The 23,414-nt window shown below is 46.2% G+C and overlaps 1 protein-coding gene across 2 annotated transcripts in view; it reads left to right on the top strand.

Moving 5' to 3' along the window:
• The window catches only part of MDGA2 (MAM domain containing glycosylphosphatidylinositol anchor 2), a 396,877-nt gene that overhangs the window by 143,609 nt on the left and 229,854 nt on the right, over positions 1-23,414 (top strand). For both annotated transcript variants that reach the window (XM_053382658.1, XM_053382753.1), the window contains exon 2: positions 17,021-17,160. In XM_053382658.1, coding sequence (XP_053238633.1) covers positions 17,021-17,160 — 140 coding nt within the window. The remainder of the gene's footprint in view (positions 1-17,020; positions 17,161-23,414) is intronic.

The following is a 23,414-nucleotide window of genomic DNA, read 5'->3' as shown; positions in this document are numbered from 1 at the left end:
CCCTGTTTGTCGCAGGATCTGCCTTTTCCAAAAGACAGTCCCAACAATTTATGCCAGTGATAAGAACATAAGAAGAGCCTGAAACAAAAGGGGGAATTTTGATATCCTTTTCTGTAAGAATAATAATAATATTAATAACCATAGAATTAGAAGTATCCAATGACCCTCTAAGGGACGCGGGTGGCGCTGTGGGTTAAACCACAGAGCCTAGGGCTTGCCGATCAGAAGGTTGGCGGTTTGAATCCCCGCGACGGGGTGAGCTCCCGTTGCTTGGTCCCTGCTCCTGCCCACCTAGCAGTTCGAAAGCATGAAGTGCAAGTAGATAAATAGGTACCGCTCTGGCGCGCAGGTAAACGGCGTTTCCGTGCACTGCTCTGGTTTCACCAGAAGCGGGTTAGTCATGCTGGCCACATGACACAGAAGATGTACGCCGGCTCCCTCGGCCAATAAAGCGAGATGAGCGCCGCAACCCCAGAATCGTCCGTGACTGGACCTAATGGTCAGGGGTCCCTTTACCTTTACCTTTAATGACCCGCTAGTCCAACTCTAAGCAGTGCAGGAATCTCAGCTCAAGCATCCATGACTGGTGCCTATCCAACCTCTGCTTAAAACCCTCCAAGGAAGGAGAGACCACCACCATAATATGAACATAGTCCTCTCCTCCTCCATGAACTTCTCCAACCCTCTTTCAAAGCTATCCCAATTGGTGGCCACCTCCGCCTCCTGTGGGAGGGAGTTCCGCAGTTTAATTGTGCACAGAGTGAAGAAGGATTTTCTTTTCTCTGTCCGGAATCTTTCAAAGTTCAGCCCAAGCAAAGGATAAGTAATGATAGGCGCCTTCTCCTGGCTCGTCAGCATCGTTTTCACGAGTAAGCTTCCAGTTCCTCAGAGTTGTCAAGAAAGACATAATGTTCATGCCGAAACATCAGGCACTCCTGAAAGTACATGGAAATGAGTCTCATAGCATTCAATGCACATGAGCATCAGCCATGCTCCATCAGCTGCTTGTTGTCGTTGTTGTTGTTTAGTAATTTAGTCATGTCCGACTCTCTGTGACCCCCTGGACCAGAGCACGCCAGGCACTCCTGTCTTCCACTGCCTCCCACAGTTTGGTCAAACTCATGCTGGTAGCTTCGAGAACACTATCCAACCATCTCGTCCTCTGTCTTTCCCCTTCTCCTTGTGCCCTCCATCTTTCCCAACATCAGGGTCTTTTCCAGGGAGTCTTCTCTTCTCATGAGGTGGCCAAAGTCTTGGAGCCTCAGCTTCAGGATCTGTCCTTCCAGTGAGCACTCAGGGCTGATTTCCTTAAGAATGAAGAGGTTTGATCTTCTTGCAGTCCATGGGACTCTCAAGAGTCTCCTCCAGCACCAGAATTCAAAAGCATCAATTCTTCGGCGATCAGCCTTCTTTATGGTCCAGCTCTCATTATCAGCTGCTATATCTGCACTCCCCCCCCCCCCATAATCTCAGCATTGCTTTGCGGGGCTCGCAAATAGCCGTGTAATATTTCTGTACGTTGCTTTTGACTGGAAACCTGATATACAATGCAGGATTTGCCTGTTTGAATCTTATAGAATTATAGAATAGTAGAGTTGGAAGGGACCCCAGAGGTCATCTAGTCCAACCCCCTGCAATGCAGGAATCTCAGCTAAAGCTTTCATGAACTGTGGCTATCCAACCTCTGCTTAAAAACCTCCAAGGAAGGAGAGCTCACCACCATAATATGATGTCCCAATGGGAAACACACCAAACTCTTCCCTTCTGTGGTTCACCACAACATGGATTCAATAAAGAATGTGGAGTGGATCTTGCTTTGCAAAGGACTCGAGGAAAATGTCTTGATGTTCTTTATTTGTGAAGGTTAAGGCTATCGGTGACTATTGTCACCCCAATAGCGTGTGCTGGCTATGTATTTCTCTCAGTCTATGTACTGCTTTCAGTGCTTTTGAATCCCAGTTGCTGGAATCGACAGGAGGGGAGGTTCCTCTTGTGCCCAGGTCCTTCTTGCGGGTTCCCCACAAGCATCTGGTGGGCCTCTGTGAGAACAGGAGGCTGTATCAGATGAGCCATTGGCTGGAGGGAGCTTTCCTCTGAATACCAGTCACTGGGATTCAGCCGTGAGGAGAGCTGCTGCGGTGCTCAAGCCCTAGTTGTGGGCTTCCCACAGCTTGACCACTGTGAGAACAGGATGTTGGGCCAGACGGGACTCCGTCTTGATCCAGCAAACCTCTCCTTTTGTTCTTATGACCAGCCTGGGAATCATTTTGGACTCACAGCTGTCCATGGAGGTGCAGGTCAATTCTGTGTCCAAGGCAGCTGTCTACCAGCTCCATCTGGTACCCAGGCTGAGACCATACCTGGTCACAGACTGTCTCACCAGAGTGGTCCATGCTCTAGTTATCTCCTGCGTGGACTACTGCAATGCGCTCTACATGGGGCTACCTTTGAAGGTGACCCGGAAACTACAACTAATCCAGAATGCGGCAGCTGGACTGGTAACTGGGAGCAGCCGCTGAGACCACATAACGCCTGAAAGACCTACATTGGCTCCCAGTACATTTCTGAGTGGAATTCAAAGTGTTGGTGCTGACCTTTAAAGCCCTAAATGGCCTCGGTCCAGTATACCTGAAAGAGCATGTCCATCCCCATCATTCAGCCTGGACACTGAGGTCCAGCGCCGAGGGCCTTCTGGCCGTTCCCTCCCTGCAAGAAGGGAGGTTACAGGGAACCAGGCAGAGGGCCTTCTTGGTGGTGGCACCCGCCCTGTGGAACACCCTCCCATCAGATGTCAAGGAAATAAACAACTATTTGACTTTTAGAAGACATCTGAAGGCAGCCCTGTTTAGGGAAGATTTTAATGTCTGATGTTTTAAGCTGTTTTTAATATTCTGTTGGGAGCCACCCAGAGTGGTTGGGGAAACCCAGCCAGATGGGTGGCGTATAAATAAATAAATAAATTATTATTATTATTATTATTATTATTATTATTATTATTATTATTATTTACTGTGTGTAGCCCTTGCCACTTGCAGGATTCATTCTTGCCTTGGTGAGCTAGATCCTCAATCCTTCTGCATGGCTTGCGCTCATTTTGTAAAACAGCATGGGCAGGATCTGCAAGTGGTTTCTCACCCAGCCCTCGCCCGGCATTCCTGCAAATTGGCCTGAAGATTCTGCCCTGCCATACAGGATGCTGATCAATACAAAGGAACTGACAAGCTCGGATCCATCAGCAGAGAACTGAAAACACAATGGCCTTTTAAAATGCATGATAAAAGGCCCGGCTTCCCACCTCTCCCCTCGAACTGCTACAGCCTCCTTCTCTGCAAGTAAATATGAACATGCGCCGTATGTCACAGGCCATAAGTTTTTAATGCTCGCCCAGCTGGAGGAGCACAAAACAGCCCTGCAAATGTGCTATAAGGGGGAGATCTCGGTGATTCCAAGAACCAGAGTCTTCCCCCCCACTCTAACTTAATAGATAGCTTGCTGATCAGCCTTGCAGTGTCAAAATTAGATCAGCCGGCTACAGGAGGGCCAGAGAGGCAGGGCTGGGATCTAATTAGCGGCGTGTTTTCTTATGCTTTTGCTATTAATTAGGGACACTGGCACAAATTGGGCAGTGTGGTTTGGGGGTCGGACAGAAACAGACAAATGTTCAGCAAATGGAAGCCGCTGGCCAGAAAGGCAAATCTGTCTCTGTGGGTCTGTGGTTGTGTCCATACCATACATTTAAAACAAATTTAAAGAGTATCACATCCCCCCCCCCCAAAAAAAAGAATCCTGGGTTCTGTAGCTTACCTGGAAACTGTTTGTGGAATGCTGTCGGCAGGGAGGTTCATCTGATGACTTCTGATTAATATTCTACAGCCATGTGTTTATGGGCGTTGGGGTTACTGTTCTGTTGCCTCTGTTTGGACTGTTTATCTGTGGTTTTATCTTGTGTTTCCAACTCAGGTGGCGCTGTGGTCTAAACCACAGAGCATAGGGCTTGCCAATCAGAAGGTCAGCGGTTCGAATCCCCATGACAGGGTGAGCTCCCGTTGCTCGGTCCCTGCTCCTGCCAACCTAGCAGTTCGAAAGCACGTCAAAGTGCAAGTAGATAAATAGGTACCACTCTGGCGGGAAGGTAAACGGTGTTTCCGTGCGCTGCTCTGGTTCATCAGAAGCAGCTTAGTCATGTTGGCCGCATGACTCGGAAGCTGTCTGGAGACAAATGCCGGCTCCTTCGGCCTATAGAGCGAGATGAGTGTGCAACCCCAGAGTCATCCGCAACTGGACCTAATGGTCAGGGGCACCTTTACCTTTACCTTTAAGAACATACAAGTACAGTGGTACCTTAGTTCTCAAACACCATGGTATTCAATCAACTTGGAACCCAAACACTGCAAACCCGGAAGTAAGTGTTCTGGTTTGCGAACTTTTTTGGAAGCCAAATGAAGGTTTTGAGTGTTATGCTTCCGATTTGAGTGTTATGCTGAGGTCTGTCTGTTTTTGCAGCTCTTTTTATTTTATTTTTGTGACTGTGTGGCAGTGGCGTAGTGTGGGTTGTCAGCACCCAGGGCAAGGCAAGTAATTTGCGCCCCCTAACCCATGGATTTGCGCCCCCTAACCCATGGATTTGCGCCCCCTAACCCTAACCCCCAGATGTTGCGCCCGGTGCGGCCGGCCCCCCTGCACCCCCCACGCTACGCCACTGCTGCGTGGAACCCAGTTCAGCTACTGATTGTGTGACTGCAGTACATTGTTTATTGCTTTCATTTTATGGATCAGTGGTCTCGTTAGATAGTAAAATTCATGTTAAATCGCTGTTTTAGGAGTTGTTTATAAAAGTCTGGAATGGATTAATCCATGTTGCATTTCTTTCTACGGGAAAGCACACCTTGGTTTTGGAACGCTTTGGTTTTGGAACGGATTAAGTTTGAGAATGAAGGCACCACTGTATTAAAGGTAAAGGTACCCCTGCCCGTAGGGGCCAGTCTTGACAGACTCTGGGGTTGTGCGCCCATCTCACTTAAGAGGCCGGGGGCCAGCGCTGTCCGGAGACACTTCCAGGTCACGTGGCCAGCGTGACAAAGCTGCATCTGGCGAGCCAGCGCAGCACACGGAAACGCCGTTTACCTTCCCGCCAGTAAGCGGTCCCTATTTATCTACTTGCACCCGGGGGTGCTTTCAAACTGCTAGGTTGGCAGGCGCTGGGACCGAACAATGGGAGCGCACCCCGCCGCAGGGATTCGAACCGCCGACCTTTCGCTCGGCAAGCCCTAGGCGCTGAGGCTTTTACCCACAGCGCCACCCACGTCCCACTGTATTACTGGCCTGTATTACTGGCGAAACGTTGGCTGGAGGAGGCTGGATCAACCTAGGAAGGCTCCTTTGTCCTTTGGAGAGCAAACTTGGATGGCTTTGAAAGAAGATTAGATGAATACATGAAGAGGGCTATTGATGGCTCCTGGCCACGATGGCTGTGCTGTGCTTCCAGGGTCAGAGGCAGACATGATTCTGAATACTGGAAGCCACAGGAGGTGAGAGTCGCTCAGATTGTGCTGGAGGGTTTTCCCACTGGGGCATCTGGCTGGCTGCTGTGAGAATGGTCCACTAGCCTGATCCACTAGGTTTTTCTGATGTTCTTCTGTATGGAAGCGCTTTGGGACAAGGGCAAACAAGTCAATATGCCGTGACCTCTCATCCCCTCTGCCATGCGTCTGTGCAGCCAGCCTTGCATTGTATTAACAGCCAGCCTCTTCTCCTCACTGCGAAATAAGATGTTGAGGTTGTGCTCTGGCTGCCGTGGTGATCGCATTCCACATTTGTCCTCTTCCCATGAAATGCATCTGGTCGCCTGTCTCCATCTCTTAGTTCAACGGCATTCCTAGGGCTCCCCAGACAGGCTGCCGAAGATGCACGGGCTTGTTTTGCACTTGCGCCACCTCAACAAATGGCTTCGGCTGAGTTTTATTTCTCTAAGCCAATTCAAGATGCTTTTGTGAAAAGTGCAGGGTGGAAATCAGAGGGTTCAAGGTGAAGGGGACCCCTGCAGTCTGCCTCCCCAGGGAGGGGACATTTTGCTGCCAGGCTCATTTGCAGTGGCTCCGGGGAATAGCTACGCACCTTTGAAGCGGCCATCCTAGAGTAGAATCGTAGAATTTTGGAGCTGGAAGTGAACCCAAAGGTCATCAAGCCCAACCCCTCTTGTGCAGGAATCACAGCTAGATAAGCTCTCCAAACTCTGCTTACAAACCTCAAATGAAGGAGAACCCACCAACTTCTCCCTCCCTCCCCATAATTTTTATTAAATTTTCTTTTTCACAATTTAGAATATTCATTTATACAACCTTAAAACATCAATGACTTCCCTTCTTCTCTTTCCGTGGTTCATTTTGCATAACAGAAATCCCTGCATATTTTATATAAACTAAATCATTCAGTATTCCATTATTACATCCATCAAAACTTATTTACACCATTGAATTTATCTTAATGCTGCCAACATTTTCAAGTGTAGACAACCCCCCCATATATTCAATAAATATTTTCCAATGTTCTTTAAATGTGTGTTCTTTTTGTTCTCTTATTCTATATGTAAAGTCCACAAGCTGCACATTTTCCATCAGTTTAAGTTGCCATTCTTCTTTAGTTGGGACTCGTTTTCCATTTTTGGGCTAACAAAACACAGGCTGCAGTGGTAGCATACATAAATAACCTTTTTTGACACCTAAGAATTTCCATCTGAATTTTCCCCAACAAAAAGGACTCTGGGTTTTGTTTTGCTTTTGCTGTAAAATATTTTTAAACCTTTTTTTTCAATTCATTATAAATTATTTCCCAATCCTCTTTTACCCTTTCACAAATCCACCACATATGATTGAACGTGCCCTCAGCCTCATTGCATCTCCAGCACTTTTCTGATTCAATCTTTTCTATCTTAGCAAGTCTGCTCAGAGTTAAATACCACCTGTAAATCATTTCCAGGTAGTTCTCCTTCAAGGAATAACATGCTGTGAACTTCAGATCACTCTTCCAAAGTTCTTCCCAAAGATTATATTATGTCCTATATGAGAATCCACCAACTTCTTACAGAATCCAATTCCGTGTCAAACAGCTCTCACCATCAGAAAGTTCTTCCCAATGTTGAGTTGGCCTCTTCTTTCATGGGAATCCACCGGTTTGTGTCCTCTGCTCTGGAGAAGCAAAAAGCAAACTTGATCCATCTTCCATGTGACATTCCTGTAGATAGCAGCAGATATGTTCTAGGCTGATGAGAATATTTTGTTATCTTGTTACCGGTAGTTGGTTAACGTTTGAAGGTGGCTGTTGTATCACCTCTTGGTCTCCTTATCTCCAGGCTACATCTACCCAACTCCCTTAAATCATCAACCTTGGCTACCAGACCCTGGAGACTAGGGGCGTTGTGGAAGGAGCTCAACCCAAGAAGGGCAGAAGAGTCCTGCAGGGCTGAATCAGGCCAATGACCCACCTAGACCAGCTTTCCATTCTCAGGACTTGATGTATATAATAACAGAACATGCTTGTAAGAATAGCCTCTTTAATCAGGCCCAAGGGCCCAACTAGAGAAGAAGAAGAAGAAGAAGAAGAGTTTGGATTTGATATCCCGCCTTTCACTCCCTTTAAGGAGTCTCAAAGCGGCTAACATTCTCCTTTCCCCTCCTCCCCCACAACAAACACTCTGTGAGGTGAGTGAGGCTGAGAGACTTCAGAGAAGCGTGACTGGTCCAAGGTCACCCAGCAGCTGCATGTGGAGGAGCGGGGAAGCGAACCTGGTTCCCCAGATTACGAGACTACCGCTCTTAACCACTACACCACACTGGCTCTCTAGTCAGTGTGGTGCAGTGGTTAGAGTACTGGTAAGGGTAAAGGTAAAGGGACCCCTGACCATTAGGTCTAGTTGTGACCGACTCTGGGGTTGCGGCGCTCATCTCGCTTTATTGGCCAAGGGAGCCTGCATACAGCTTCCAGGTCATGTGGCCAGCATGACTAAGCCGCTTCTGGCAAACCAGAGCAGCGCACGGAAACGCCGTTTACCTTCCCGCTGGAGCGGTAACTATTTATCTACTTGCACATTGATGTGCTTTCGAACTGCTAGGTTGGCAGGAGCTGAGACCGAGCAACGGGAGCTCACCCCGTCGCGGGGATTCGAACCGCCGACCTTCTGATCGGCAAATCCTAGAGTATTGGACCAGGGTTCAAATCCCCACTCAGCCATGAATCTCAGCAGGTGATTTGGGGCCAGTTGCTTCCTCTCTGCCCAATCCATCCCACAGAATTGTTTTGGGATTAAATGAGGAGGGGGAGAACCACAGAAGCCACCTTGAGCTTATTGGAGAAAAGGGTGGGGTAAAAATGCAGTTTTTAAAAATAAAATAAAAAACAGCCTAGCATCCTGTTCTCACAGTGGCCAACCAGATGCCCCGAAGGGAAAGCCTGGAAGCAGGATATGAGTTCAGCTGATTCCCAGCATTCAGATGTATTTGCTCCTTTCAAGATCTGGAAAGAGAGTCTTTAGACTAATTAATTTAGACTAATCAGTCATAACTTTGGCTGTACCGTGTCAGTTCCTCGTTGCCTCTGCCTTCTTGCATTTGGTTTATTTACTCCTGAGGATAGGATCCTAATGGTTTCTTTCGTACAATTTTTATTGGGTATAATAAAAAGATGAATTCTTCTACGGAGGAAGAAAGAAAGTCTCTCCCCAACATAAATGCCACATAGTATATTACCGCTGTGTCTCGCCTGGCATTTAATCCTGGCCGACCTTCTCTCGGGAGGAGCCACAGTAGCGGTTATTTCCAGGGGTGGGAAGGAAGTGACATTTGGTAAATATGCGAGATCTCCTGAACCATAAAAAAGCAAGGAGTCGAAACAGCAGCAAGCGGCAACAGCAGCAGCAACAAAACGCGATACTCTTGATCACGGCGTATGAGTTTGATCTTTACTATCTTCTGACTCAACCATTTGTCTCTCACAATTGTTCTGCATCATCTTAAATGGCAGGAAGTGGGATTTAGGTGAAATGTCAGGAAGAATTTATCTCCACTGAAATTGCAAGGAGTAAAAGGGGATGGAAACCAGAATCAGTGTTTCTATGACATCTTCATGGTAGAATCATAGAATTAGAAGGGGTCCAAAAGGGTTCATAGCTACAGAATCCCACACAAATGGTCCTTGCAATTTCTGTTAGGTATATTCAGGGCCGTATTTAGGTTTGATGAGGCCCATAGCTACTGAAGGTCATGGGGCCCTTTATATGTCCAGCTGCTTTTTGTCAACAACAAATTGTCGCGCTTTTTTTGTGTTGAATATATGCTATATGGTAATTGATGGACCTAATAGGTATCTCAAGCCATTTGCACATAACAAAATATGTATTTTATCAAAGGAATTGTTGAACTGAAATTAAGAAGAAGTATATTAATAGTGATTTGGGGGGGGCAAGTGAGTAGGGCCCTAAGCTATAGCTTGATTAGCTTATATGTAAATCTGGCACTGGGTATATTAATGGATGAATGGTATTTGCAACTGGGTATGGGGAACCCAACCGTCTGGAGGAATTCCATGTTGAAGTTCATCTTTCGGGGTGGAGCAGCAAATTTCAAGGCAAGATCAATCTGTGACATGGACTTTCTGATCGCAAGTCGGTTCCTTTAGTTCAGGGTTCAGCAACCTTTTTCAGCTGTGGGCCAGTCCACCGTCCCTCAGATCATGTGGTGGGCCGGACTATATTTTGAAGGGGGGAAATGAACGAATTCCTATGCCCCACAAATAACCCAGAGATGCATTTTAAATAAAAGGACACATTCTACTCATGTAAAAACATGCTGATTCTCAGACACTCCGTGGGCCGGATTGAGAAGGCGATACCCTGCTTTAGTTGGACAAACAGCTTGTGCTAAACGAAGGCCAAGGATGCTTGTGTGACTGGACAGTTCCCTTGCAATCACAAATGCATGGATGGGCTTTGCAGTCCGAAGCCTTCATAAAAGTCATTCCCAAGAACACCTGCCGACATGAGGCTGGCCTGGGCAATGTCATTTAGAAGGATGCTGCCCAGAGGTCTGCTGGGGTACAACCCTTTGCAGAAGGTAGACAGGACAGGTCTGGGGTTGTTGTAGCTGCCCATCCCCAAGGGCCAGGAACGCAGTGAGGGTGGGATTGCACCCTGCATGCGCCCATGGGATGAGCAGGGAACAATTTCTGGTGACAACCATATGGCAAAAGAAAGCCCAGAAGAAGCCTGTTTTTGAAGCAGTCTTGCTAATTTAAAAGTTGGGCATTTTGCTCATGCATTCTTAGCCAGCTGGTGGAAATGGTGCATGTGTTCGTTCATTCATTTGTTCGTTCTCTCTCTCTGCCTTCAAATCCCTCCTCAAAATCTATTTGATCCAGTGTTTAAGCTCTTCACCTGTTCATTATACCAATCTGGGAATAATATACCAAGAAAAAAGCACACCAAGAACTCAGGCCAATGTAAGTTTCAATAGTGGGAGTGGTCCCTGCTCACAAATCAATAGTCAATAGTAACAAAAACTAATCCATTCAAAAGTATGTATTCTGACAAGGATTACAAACTCAAATAGAGATTACAAACTCTAACAGAGATTACAAACTCAAATGGATTAGCTTTTGTTACTATTGACTATTGATTTGTGAGCAGGGACCACTCCCACTATTGAAACTTACATTGGCCTGAGTTCTTGGTGTGCTTTTTTCTTGGTATAAATCTGGCAATAATAGCAAGTGGACACTGACTGTGGAGCCAGGATGTAGCCACAAACTCTACTCTTGAACTCCATGCATTGAACTGAACTTCTGTGCAGAGCCTGCACCAATTGGCAGAGGAAGCAGATCGCCCCTGGCACCACTATTCTGGCAGGGTGCCATCGTGCCCTCCCAACACACGCCACCCCCCACGTGCTGGGTGCCACGCCCGATAGGTGGCACGCCACGCCCCCAGAACATGTGCCATGCCCCTGTGGGGAGTGCGCCATGCCCTCGTGGGCGGCGTATCACGCCCCAGGATGCGCACCATGCCCCTGGGCATGCATCACCCCCCCCGGTGGGCACCAACCACGCCCCCGCCTGCTCTCCGCCCCCGGTAGCAGAGCATGCAGCTTTGCCACTGCCTACACCAACAGATTCTAAATGTTGTTGCCCGGGTCTTGTTTCTCTGCGATGGAGCTCAAGCTCAGTCTAGCAACAGGCGGCATAATCGTCACCGCTGGCATATTTGCAAAGTGCATCTCTGAGCGGTAATTGTCTACCTTGAAGAACATAAGAAGAGCTTGCTGGATCAGGCCAATGGCCCTTCTAGTAATAATAATATTAATAATGATTTATTATTTCTACCTGACCCATCTGGCTGGGTTTCCCCAGCCACTCTAGTCCAGCATCCTGTTCTCACAGTGGCCAAACATGTTAGGATTTTTATTCACCGTGCTGCTCAGCAAGTAGCAGTATGGTTGTTTATATCATGTGAGTGCCTGAGAGCGTGAGACAGGAAGTCTCAGTACTGTTGGAGTACTGCTGACGAAGTTACCATATTTTTCGCTCTATAAGACGCACCAGACCACAAGACACACCTAGTTTTGGGAGGAGGAAAACAAGAAAAAAAATATTCTGAATCTCAGAAGCCAGAACAGCAAGAAGGATCGCTGCGCAGTGAAAGCAGCAATCCCTCTTGCTGTTCTGGCTTCTGGGATAGCTGCGCAGCCTGCATTCGCTCCATAAGACACGCACACATTTCCCCTTACTTTTTAGAAGGGAAAAGGTGAGTCTTATAGAGCAAAAAATACGGTACTTTCACTTCTGTGTGAGATGCTGTTCTGTACTGGTGCTCAGAGAGCACAGACATGCTGATGGATTCTTTGTATATAAGACTGTAAATAAAGTAGTTTTAGAACTACGATTGTCTTTGTCTTCTGCAATGAGATGCCAGAAGATGAGCGTCCTCCTCTCCGGAGGGAGGGGTCACTTATCGCCAGTCTCACTGGACTGAGGAAGATTTACAGCCAGAGGGTGACCACCGGAGAGATGCCCGGGTGTCTTGGGAAGCTGGTGGCCTTCCTGGGCGTTTTTCCAACAAAACAGATGTCTGTGGGAAACCCCACAAGCAGGAACTGTGCACCAGAGCCCTCTCGCCTCCTGCGGCTTCTAGCAACTGGGTTTCAGAAGCAGCCCTGCCTCCTGCCGTGAAGGCAAAGCATAGCATTCATCCTGGCTAGTAGCCATTGAGTAGTGTTAACGGAAAAATCTGAGGGCTCCCTTGGACAAAAACAAAGACACCAACCAGGATTACTTGGAGCAAAACAGCAGCCTGTAGGCTTGGCCTTTATTGATCTGTTGCAACAGGGTGCTCCCCTCACCCGCAGGAGAGAGGAGGGACCCAGAAAAATGGTGTGCAAGGCCTTATAAAGACTTTTGAATTTGCCACCCTGTACATCAAGACCACCCCCAGAAACATCATACATACATCACAGAAGGGATGTAACCTAAGACCACCCCTCAGATACATCACACCGACATCACGGAAAAAGCAGTCTAAAACAGAATTTTGAATATTGTTTTTCTCCTGTCCTTGTTTATCTCCTGTCTGGCAGGTTACTTGATTGGATTTCCTGGGTAGCCTGGCCAGTCTTTTGTAATGATAAATACTTAGTTCCTGGCCAGGTCACAGGCTCACACCCTATTCAAACACAGACATACCCTTAAGACAGGATTTGTGAGGAAAGAGACAATGGGGAGGCTTTTCCAGTTTGACCTTGCAGAGAAAACATTTGCTCAGTTTGGGAATAAAAAATGGTTCCAGGTCGGCCTTCCTGTGCTGATCTATGTATGTGCTTGGTTGGTACACTTATGAACATTATCATATATTTAAGAGCATAAAATTCCTATCACAGTAGCCTCTCCTCCTCCATGAATTTATCCAATCCTCTTGCAAAGCCATTGAAGTTGGTGACCATCCCTGTCTCCTGCCGAAGTGAGTTCCGTAGTTTAACTCTGCACCAAGCGAAGAAGGACTTTCTTTTATCTGCGCTGAATTTTCCAACATCCAGCTTCATTGGATAACCACAAATCCAAATGTTAGGAGAGAGGGAGGGAAAACTGTCTGCTTTCTCCATGCCATGAAATAAAGCAGCTCATTTTTTAAAAAATCAGGGGATAGCTCTTCCTCTCTCTCAGTGTGTTTGATTTTGTTCTGTTATTTTAATGGGCCCATGGAATTCCCACCTCCATAGACATCACTTCTACAGGACACAGGACACTCATCTCGGCTGAACCGCCGCTTGCAATTAAGTTTAAATTCTGCAGAGTGTTAGTTAATGCTTCACTGTCAATTCCCACCCAAGGACTGGAAATTGAGCTACCTAGAAAAGGAGAGGCAAGGGGAGGCCTCTTATTTTATTTTACGATGATTGAGTTGGAAGCCTGAGTGTCCCCAATAAGCCAGCAGGTGGCGCCTCCCGTGGAGAAGAAGGGGCTGTTACAGGAGATGAGTTGTGCCAAAGAGGGGGAGGGTGGGGAGGGGGTCCCATTGTGCCAACTGCTTAGTTTTATTGTCCTCATTAAAGTGCTTCGCTTGCGTAACGAGCAAGATAATGCACTTCAAGCAGTACATACAATAATGAAGGAACAATAATGAAAAGCTAATTTTTGAAAATTAAACCCAAAATAACCAGAGTTTTTTTTAAAAAAAATTAAAAATGCAAAGTTTCCTTTGGGGGGATCTTGGAGATTAATAAAACGATGATGGATGGAGCCTTGTCTGCTAATTTCCCACCATTGCCGTGGGATGCAGAGATGGAGTTTTCCCCACCTGCAGATTCGGCGGAGGGGAAAATTCTGTACGTGCCAGGGAAATGAAAAATGGGGGACAGGAATCTCCTTTCAATAGGACTTCGATGTAGCCATGTGAACCTTTATGAAGTTCTGGGTCGGAAGAGTGTTGTTGAGCATGCCCTCAACTGTTGGGGAACCATTGGATGGTTCCATTAGCTTACGCTAAGGCTGGTAATTATCTGGTTCCTGGGTACCTGAGATCAAATCCTGCTGTCAATTCATGTCCACTGTTCATTTTCCATCTCATAGTACCAAGTGATTACTGGGGTGACATTTCAGCTGGCATAGCTCAGTTGGCAGAACATGATATTTTTAATCTCAGGGCTGTGGGTTCAAGACCTGCCTCGGACAAAATATTCCTGCATTGCAGGGGGCTGGACTAGATGGCCTTCGTGGTCCCTTCCAACTCTACGATTCTATGGGCTATTACAAGGGGAACCTGTAACAAGATGTTGCAGTGCCTTGTTCAGGATGACAAGGAAACGAAGGGAACGCAGTGGATGTAGCCTACCTTGATTTCAGCAAGGCATTTGACAAGGTGCCCCATGATATTCTTGTAAAGAAGCTGGTAAAATGCGGTCTTGACTATGCTACCACTCAGTGGATTTGTAACTGGCTGACTGACTGAACCCAAAGGGTGCTCATCAATGGTTCCTCTTCATCCTGGAGAAGAGTGACTAGTGGGGTGCCACAGGGTTCTGTCTTGGGCCCGGTCTTATTCAACATCTTTATCAACGACTTGGATGATGGACTCAAGGGCATCCTGATCAAATTTGCAGATGACACCAAACTGGGAGGGGTGGCTAACACCCCAGAGGACAGGAACACACTTCAAAACGACCTTGACAGATTAGAGAACTGGGCCAAAACAAACAAGATGAATTTTAACAGGGAGAAATGTAAAGTATTGCACTTGGGCAAAAAAAATGAGAGGCACAAATACAAGATGGGTGACACCTGGCTTGAGAGCAGTACATGTGAAAAGGATCTAGGAGTCTTGGTTGACCACAAACTTGACATGAGCCAACAGTGTGACGCGGCAGCTAAAAAAGCCAATGCAATTCTGGGCTGCATCAATAGGAGTATAGCATCTAGATCAAGGGAAGTAATAGTGCCACTGTATTCTGCTCTGGTCAGACCTCACCTGGAGTACTGTGTCCAGTTCTGGGCACCACAGTTCAAGAAGGACATTGACAAACTGGAACGTGTCCAGAGGAGGGCAACCAAAATGGTCAAAGGCCTGGAAACGATGCCTTATGAGGAACGGCTAAGGGAGCTGGGCATGTTTAGCCTGGAGAAGAGGAGGTTAAGGGGTGATATGATAGCCATGTTCCAATATATAAAAGGATGTCACATAGAGGAGGGAGAAAGGTTGTTTTCTGCTGCTCCAGAGAAGCGGACACGGAGCAATGGATCCAAACTACAAGAAAGAAGATTCCACCTAAACATTAGGAAGAACTTCCTGACAGTAAGAGCTGTTCGACAGTGGAATTTGCTGCCAAGGAGTGTGGTGGAGTCTCCTTCTTTGGAGGTCTTTAAGCAGAGGCTTGACAACCATATGTCAGGAGTGCTCTGATGGTGTTTCCTGCTTGGCAGGGGGTTGGACTCGATGGCCCTTGTGGTCTCTTCCAACTCTATGATTCTATGATTCTATGATTCTATGATTCTATGAAACTTTCTGAGATCTTCTCTCCAATGGGTTTCCTTTCTGACGGATTTCCATGCTGGTTTTCTTCCTCCTCTTAGGGGTCCTCCCCACACATATTTTGGCACTTTTAAAGTTCTGCTGATACCCCCTCTTTTGTGAGGGCAAGGCTCTTTTGGCTAGAGCTAGCACATGGAGAAATAGTTCATTACAGTGAGGGGGTTAACCGAGGGGTTAAGTACTTAATTCATTCTGTACTTAAGTACTTAATTCATTCTGGAGGTCCGTTTTTAACCTGAAACTGTTCTTAAACTGAAGCACCACTTTAGCTAATGGGGACTCCTGCTGCTGCCGCGCCGCTGGAGCACAATTTCTGTTCTCATCCTGAAGCAAAGTTCTTAATCTGAGGTAATAACTCTGGGTTAGCGGAGTCTATAACCTGAAGTGTATGTAACCTGAAGTGTCTGTAACCCAAGGTACCACTGTATTACTACACAGAATTAATGTAGTAGTCACAGAATCATAAGATGGAAAGTTGATAGGGACCCTAATGATCACCTGGTCCAACGCCCTACAGTTCAGTGTAGTAAAGGTAACAGGTAAAAGTAAAGGACCCCTGGACAGTTAAGTCCAGTCAAAGGCGACTCTGGGGTTGCAGTGCTCATCTCACTTTCAGGCCGAGGGAGCCGGCGTTTGTCTGCAGACAGCTTTCTGGGTCATGTGGCCAGCAGCACTAAACCGCTTCTGGTGCAACGGGACACTGTGATGGAAACCAGAGTGCACGGAAATGCCTTTTCCCTTCCCACTGCAGCAGTCCCTATTTATCTACTTGCACTAGTGTGCTTTCGAACTGCTAGGTTGGCAGGAGTTGGGACAGAGCAACGGGAGCTCACCCTGTCGCAGGGATTCGAACCGCCGACCTTCTGATCGGCAGGTCCTAGGCTCTGTGGTTTAGAGCACAGCGCCACTCGCGTCCTCCTCAGTGGGGTTATAGCAGGTGTTTGACAAATGAGTGAATGAATGACTGTACATGAATTCATTGGTTAAAAAAGAGAAGGATCCCTGCCTCCAAAGACACTACAATCTCAAATGAAACAGTGGGAGCCATAGCTGTCAACTTTCAGATTTGAAAATAAGGGATCAGCAGCCTCAAAAATAAGGGATCAGCAGCCTCACCTGTCCCCGGGACAGTCTACAGGATATCTAACAATCTGGGATAGCAGCGGGAAGCAGCGCTGGAAAAAGGGAAGTTTGACAGCTATGGTGGGAGCATTGCCACAAAGGATAAATGTTTGGCATTCAGTTAGGGTTGTGGCATACTAAGGGGTCATGCATACAAGGGGGATGTGCAAATTGCTTCTTTTGGCATCCTCAATTGCTATTTCTGCGTCTCATCTATCATTATTGCTTCCGTTCTTTTTTTCTGTGTATCGACAAGCAGTAAGTTCACGGTTTGGTTTTGTCATGTATCCTATTTTCAAAATGATAACAGAGACCTCCTTCCGGTTGTCTTTGCAGCCCCACCCACAGTGAGAATCATCCACTCGGGCCTGGCCTGCAACATTGAGGAGGAGCGGTACTCGGAGAGAGTGTACACGATCCGGGAAGGGGAGACGCTGGAGCTGACCTGCTTGGTCACCGGGCACCCTCGGCCGCAGGTGAGCTCTTCTTGTGAGGTGCGAGGTCCACAGCTGGATTTGCATCTCCAAAATTGGGGGAGGGCGGTTTTTCTTGCCTTTAGCTGTGACATTTTTGTATGATGTCATAGGCTGCTTAGAGACACCTTTGAATCAGGATGTGGAATGCACCAAACCTACATAATTAAATGACCTTACAGGGCTGTTGTGAGCACTGAGAATATATGACTGGCCGCTGCAAGAGCAGGTTGCTGGACTAGGTATGAAGGACCTTCCTTTTTTCTCCTTATCTGATACTAGGAGCATCAGAGACAGAGTCAAAATGACAGCAGTAAAAGAATTGTTTATTTTGTCATGACAAAAATGGTACAGACAAGCATTTGCCCAATGCCTGCCCACCCCTCTCTGGGCATGCCAGCCTTTTATACCCTGTAGAATGGACAGTCATCTGATTTCCGAGAAAACACGTGTTTTATAAGAAATGCCATAAAAATTAGGTTTCGTATTTCCATATTTGGATCAACTTCCTTCTTTCACGTATTTCCAGACCCTCCTTCCTCCTGTTTCAGCCTCTCCTTGTCTGGGGTTACAATAACAGCCATTCAACCTTGCTCTTATCTCTATCCACCTAATCCAGATATTCTTGAGAGAGGCCCATTTTCACTGTAACATCTAAGCAAGAAGAAAAAGCTTTGTTCTTCTGGCTGGTGTAAAAACCTCCCTCCCCCCTTTAAGGAAGGGGGTTTTGGGATAACATATGAGAGAGGAGAAAATGCCTCAAAAAGTTTTTGGGATCATATATAGAGCAATATTTTAATGGCCCTTCAGGTAGGCACTTGGCCTGATCCTGCAACTCTCCTAGGTGGTTAAGGCCCTTCTGCAGCCCCCACAGTGGACAGAGAGACTACGATATATATTTATATGGGGACATTGCTTCCATGGCAACTAATGTCCCACTTAATGGATATTGACAGGGGGGGCAGGGGGGGGACAGGACTCCCTGGTCCTGAATCAGGTAACTGTGCCCCTAAAGGACCAGGTCTGCAGTCATTTTGTTTTTTGTTTTCCCCCCATTTTTTTATTGATTTTCCAAAATTTTTAAACTAACAAACATACATCTTAACTGTACTTAATCCAATCTTAGTGACATTGTTAAGTGACTTCCTCAAATTCCCCTGACTGAATTTCAATATATATCATTGTTACAGTTTTCCAAAACAAATTTCTCATAAAATTTACCTAATCAGTTAACATCTTTCTTTCTTTTCATCTTTACTTTAAACATATTATTCTATAACTTCACATATTCAAATCCTAAGCCTATCTATTATTTGCAAGTATTTCTATTTAAGTAATCTTAGCATATTTAACTAAATAGTCTTTAAATTTCATCCATTCCTCCTGGTACTCCTCCTCCTTCTGGTTGAGGACTCTTCCGGTCAGGTCAGCTAGCTCCGAAAAGTCCATCATCTTCATCTGCCATTCCTCCACTGTTGGTACTTCTTGTGTTTTCCAATTCTTGGCTAGTAAAATTCTAGCTGCAGTTGTGGCATACAAAAACAATCTAACATCTTTTTTGGGCAATTCCAAACCTGTTATTCCAAGAAGAAAGGCCTCTGGTTTCTTTGTTGTTGTTGTTGTTTAGTCGTTTAGTCGTGTCCGACTCTTCGTGACCCCATGGACCAGAGCACGCCAGGCACCTCTGTCCTCCACTACCTCCCGCAGTTTGGTCAGACTCATGTTTGTGGCTTCGAGAACACTATCCAACCAGCTCATCCTCTGTCGCCCCCTTCTCCTTGTGCCCTCCATCTTTCCCAGCATCAGTGTCTTCTCCAGGGAGTCTTCTCTTCTCATGAGGTGGCCAAAGTACTGGAGCCTCAGCTTCACGATCTGTCCTTCCAGTGAGCACTCAGGGCTGATTTCATTAAGAATGGATGCGTTTGATCTTCTTGCAGTCCATGGGACTCTCAAGAGTCTTCTCCAGCACCATAATTCAAAAGCATCAATTCTTCGGCGATCAGCCTTCTTTATGGTCCAGCTCTCACTTCCATACATCACTACTGGGAAAACCATGGCTTTAACTATACGGACCTTTGTTGGCAAGGTGACATCTCTACTTCTCAAGATGCTGTCTAGGCCTGTCATTGCCCTTCTCCCAAGAAGCAGGCGTCTTTTAATTTCGTGGCTGCTGTCACCATCTGCAGTGATCATGGAGCCCAAGAAAGTAAAATCTCTCACTGCCTCCATTTCTTCCCCTTCTATTTGCCAGGAGGTGATGGGACCAGTGGCCATGATCTTCGTTTTTTTGATGTTGAGCCTCAGACCATATTTTGCGCTCTCCTCTTTCACCCTCATTAAAAGGTCCTTTAAATCCTCCTCACTTTCTGCCATCAAGGTTGTGTCATCTGCATATCTGAGGTTGTTGATATTTCTTCCGGCAATCTTGATTCCAGTTTGGGATTCATCCAGCCCAGCCTTTCGCATGATGTATTCTGCGTATAAATTAAATAAGCAGGGAGACAAAATACAGCCTTGTCGTACGCCTTTCCCAATTTTGAACCAATCAGTTGTTCCATATCCAGTTCTAACTGTAGCTTCTTGTCCCACATAGAGATTTCTCAGGAGACAGATGAGGTGATCAGGCACTCCCATTTCTTTAAGAACTTGCCATAGTTTGCTGTGGTCGACACAGTCAAAGGCTTTTGCATAGTCAATGAAGCAGAAGTAGATGTCTTTCTGGAACTCTCTAGCTTTCTCCATAATCCAGCGCATGTTTGCAATTTGGTCTCTGGTTCCTCTGCCTCTTCTAAATCCAGCTTGCACTTCTGGGAGTTCTCGATCCACATACTGTTTGAGCCTTCCTTGTAGAATTTTAAGCATAACCTTGCTAGCGTGTGAAATGAGTGCAATTGTGCGGTAGTTGGAGCATTCTTTGGTGCTGCCCTTCTTTGGAATTGGGATGTAGACTGATCTTCTCCAATCTTCTGGCCACTGCTGAGTTTTCCAAATTTGCTGGCATATTGAGTGTAGCACCTTAACAGCATCATCTTTTTAAATTTTAAATAGTTCAGCTGGAATACCATCACTTCCACTGGCCTTGTTATTTGCAGTGCTTTCTAAGGCCCATTTGACTTCACTTTCCAGGATGTCTGGCTCAAGGTCAGCAACCACACTACCTGGGGTGTACGAGACATCCATATCTTTCTGGTATAATTCCTCTGTGTATTCTTGCCACCTCTTCTTGATGTCTTCTGCTTCTGTTAGGTCCTTACCACTTTTGTCCTTTATTATGGTAATCTTTGTACGAAATGTTCCTTTCATATCTCCAATTTTCTTGAACAGATCTCTGGTTCTTCCTATTCTGTTGTTTTCCTCTATTTGTTTGCATTGCTCGTTTAAGAAAGCCTTCTTGTCTCTCCTTGCTATTCTTTGGAAATCTGCATTCAATTTCCTGTATCTTTCACTATCTCCCTCGCATTTTGCTTGCCTTCTCTCCTCCGCTATTTGTAAGGCCTCGTTGGACAGCCACTTTGCTTTCTTGCATTTCCTTTTCATTGGGATGGTTTTCGTTGCTGCCTCCTGTACAATGTTACGAGCCTCCATCCATAGTTCTTCAGGCACTCTGTCCACCAAATCTAAATCCTTAAACCTGTTCGTCACTTCCACTGTGTATTCATAAGGGATTTGACTTAGATTGTATCTTACCGGCCCAGTGGTTTTTCCTACTTTCTTCAGTTTAAGCTTGAATTTTGCTATAAGAAGCTGATGATCTGAGCCACAGTCAGCTCCAGGTCTTGTTTTTGCTGACTGTATAGAGCTTCTCCATCTTTGGCTGCAGAGAATATAATCAATCTGATTTCGATACTGCCCATCTGGTGATGTCCATGTGTAGAGTCGTCTCTTGTGTTGTTGGAAAAGCGTGTTTGTGATGACCAGCTTGTTCTCTTGACAGAACTCTATTAGCCTTTGCCCTGCTTCGTTTTGATCTCCAAGGCCAAACTTGCCAGTTGTTCCTTTTATCTCTTGATTCCCTACTTTAGCATTCCAATCCCCTATAATGAGAAGAACATCCTTCTTTGGTGTCACTTCTATAAGGTCTTGTAAGTCTTCATAGAATTGGTCTATTTCAGTTTCTTCAGCACCAGTGGTTGGTGCATAAACTTGGATTACTGTGATGTTAAAAGGTCTACCTTGGATTCGTATCGAGATCATTCGATCATTTTTGAGATTGCATCCCAGTACAGCTTTCGCCACTCTTTTGTTGACTATGAGGGCCACTCCATTTCTTTTACGGGTTTCTTGCCCACAGTAGTAGATGTGATGGTCATCCGAACTGAATTCGCCCATTCCCGTCCATTTTAGTTCACTGATGCCCAGGATGTCAATATTTATTCTTGCCATCTCATTTTTGACCACCTCCAACTTACCCAGGTTCATGGTTCTTACATTCCAGGTTCCTATGCAATATTTTTCTTTACAGCATTGGACTTTCCTTTCGCTTCCAGGCATATCCGCAACTGAGCGTCCTTTCGGCTTTGGCCCAGCCGCTTCATCAGCTCTGGATCTACTTGTACTTGCCCTCCGCTCTTCCCCAGTAGCATGTTGGACGCCTTCCGACCTGAGGGGCTCATCTTCCAGCGTCATAACTTTTATATGCCTGTTGTCTTTGTCCATGGAGTTTTCTTGGCAAGGATACTGGAGTGGCTTGCCGGTTCCTCCTCCAGGTGGATCACGTTTGGTCAAAACTCTCCACTATGACCTGTTCATCTTGTGTGCCCTGCTCGGCGTAGTTCATAGCTTCTCTGAGTTCTTCAAGCCCCTTCGCCACGGCAAGGCAGTGATCCATGAAGGGGCTGGTTTCTTTATAAATGTATATTTCACCATTTTTTTCAATTCATTGTAAATCATCTCCCAGAAGCCTTTCACCTTAGGGCAGGTCCACCACATATGATAAAAGGTACCCTCTTTTTCTTTACATTTCCAGCATAGATTATCACTATTATGATATATCTTTGCTAGTTTTACAGGGGTTAAGTACCATCTATACATCATTTTTATAATGTTTTCCTTTAACACCGTACATGCAGTGAACTTGCAGGTGTGCAGTCATTTTGGACTCACGGCTGTCCATGGAAGTGCAGGTTATTTGTGGGTTCAGGGCAGCTGTCCACATATAGGCTGAGACCCTACCTGCCTGCGCACTGTTTCACCAGAGTGGTACATGCTCTGGTTATAATTTCTCACCACTTGGGGATGGCACGGAACTGTATCAGACACCTGGAGGACTCCTAGCCATTGCTACCTGAGAGCTTCAGACGCTCTGAATGGCTCAATGTGGCTGCCAGCTTTTTATAGTGCCTGGAAAATGGCTTCCTTAAGCAGGCAAAGAGACTCCGATGCTGCTAGATCAGCAAAACTCTGGCAAAACCAGCCTATCGTGGTTCCAGCATGTTGCACAGATCAGTGTGTTTTCTCCCCTCAAATCTCTATTTTCTCATCTCAGGCTCTGGAAGGAAAATTGATTTCACTTCATTTTACCAGTTTATAGATTTCTCTCTCCCTCCTGCTCACACGCTGATCATCTCCGCCTGTCTTCCATCCTCTCTCCTGTTCTCTCTCTCTCTCTCATTGCAACTCTCAGCAAAGAGAGGGGTGGGAAAAGCCCCGTCCCTTCTGACAATGAATTGCTTGAAGTCCCTGATGAAGAAAGCAAACCACGGTAGTGTCCTGCCAAGGGGGATGAGCTTGGAATCAGGAAGTCCACAGCTTAAGAACATAAGAAGAGGCTGCAGGATCAGGTCAGGGGCCCAGTGGATATTGCATTATGAGAAGAGGAGACTTTCTCTATCTGCTTTCTCCTTGCCACGCATTCTCTGCAACCTTTCTTAATCAGGATGTTTCTCCATCCTCTTAATCATTTTGGTTGGTGTTATGTACTGAGTTGAATAGGATCCAAACTGCAGCAGTCTGATTGGTCCTAGAACAATAGGATTCAGAATGCAACAGTCTGATTGGTCCTAGAACAATGAAGCAGTATGATTGGTTGGCAGGAACCACCCAATCATGCTCCAGATAGAAGTGAATCCACAACCTGATTGGCTTACAGTAGAATTCCGGAATTAGCCAATCATGTGCAGCCCATTGTGTAAATAATGTATATAAAGCAGATACCTTGAGGGGACTTTCATTCATTCCTCCTCACCACTATGAGCTGAATAAAGAGCATGAAATCACTTTGCGACTCTGAGTATATTTCAGTTGGCTTGAATCTTGCC

This window comes from Podarcis raffonei, chromosome 1, assembly GCF_027172205.1.
Source record: "Podarcis raffonei isolate rPodRaf1 chromosome 1, rPodRaf1.pri, whole genome shotgun sequence".
In the NCBI taxonomy this organism is placed as follows: domain Eukaryota; kingdom Metazoa; phylum Chordata; class Lepidosauria; order Squamata; family Lacertidae; genus Podarcis; species Podarcis raffonei.
Note: the sequence above shows the minus strand (reverse complement) of the source record. Positions and strands in the feature narration are given on the sequence as shown.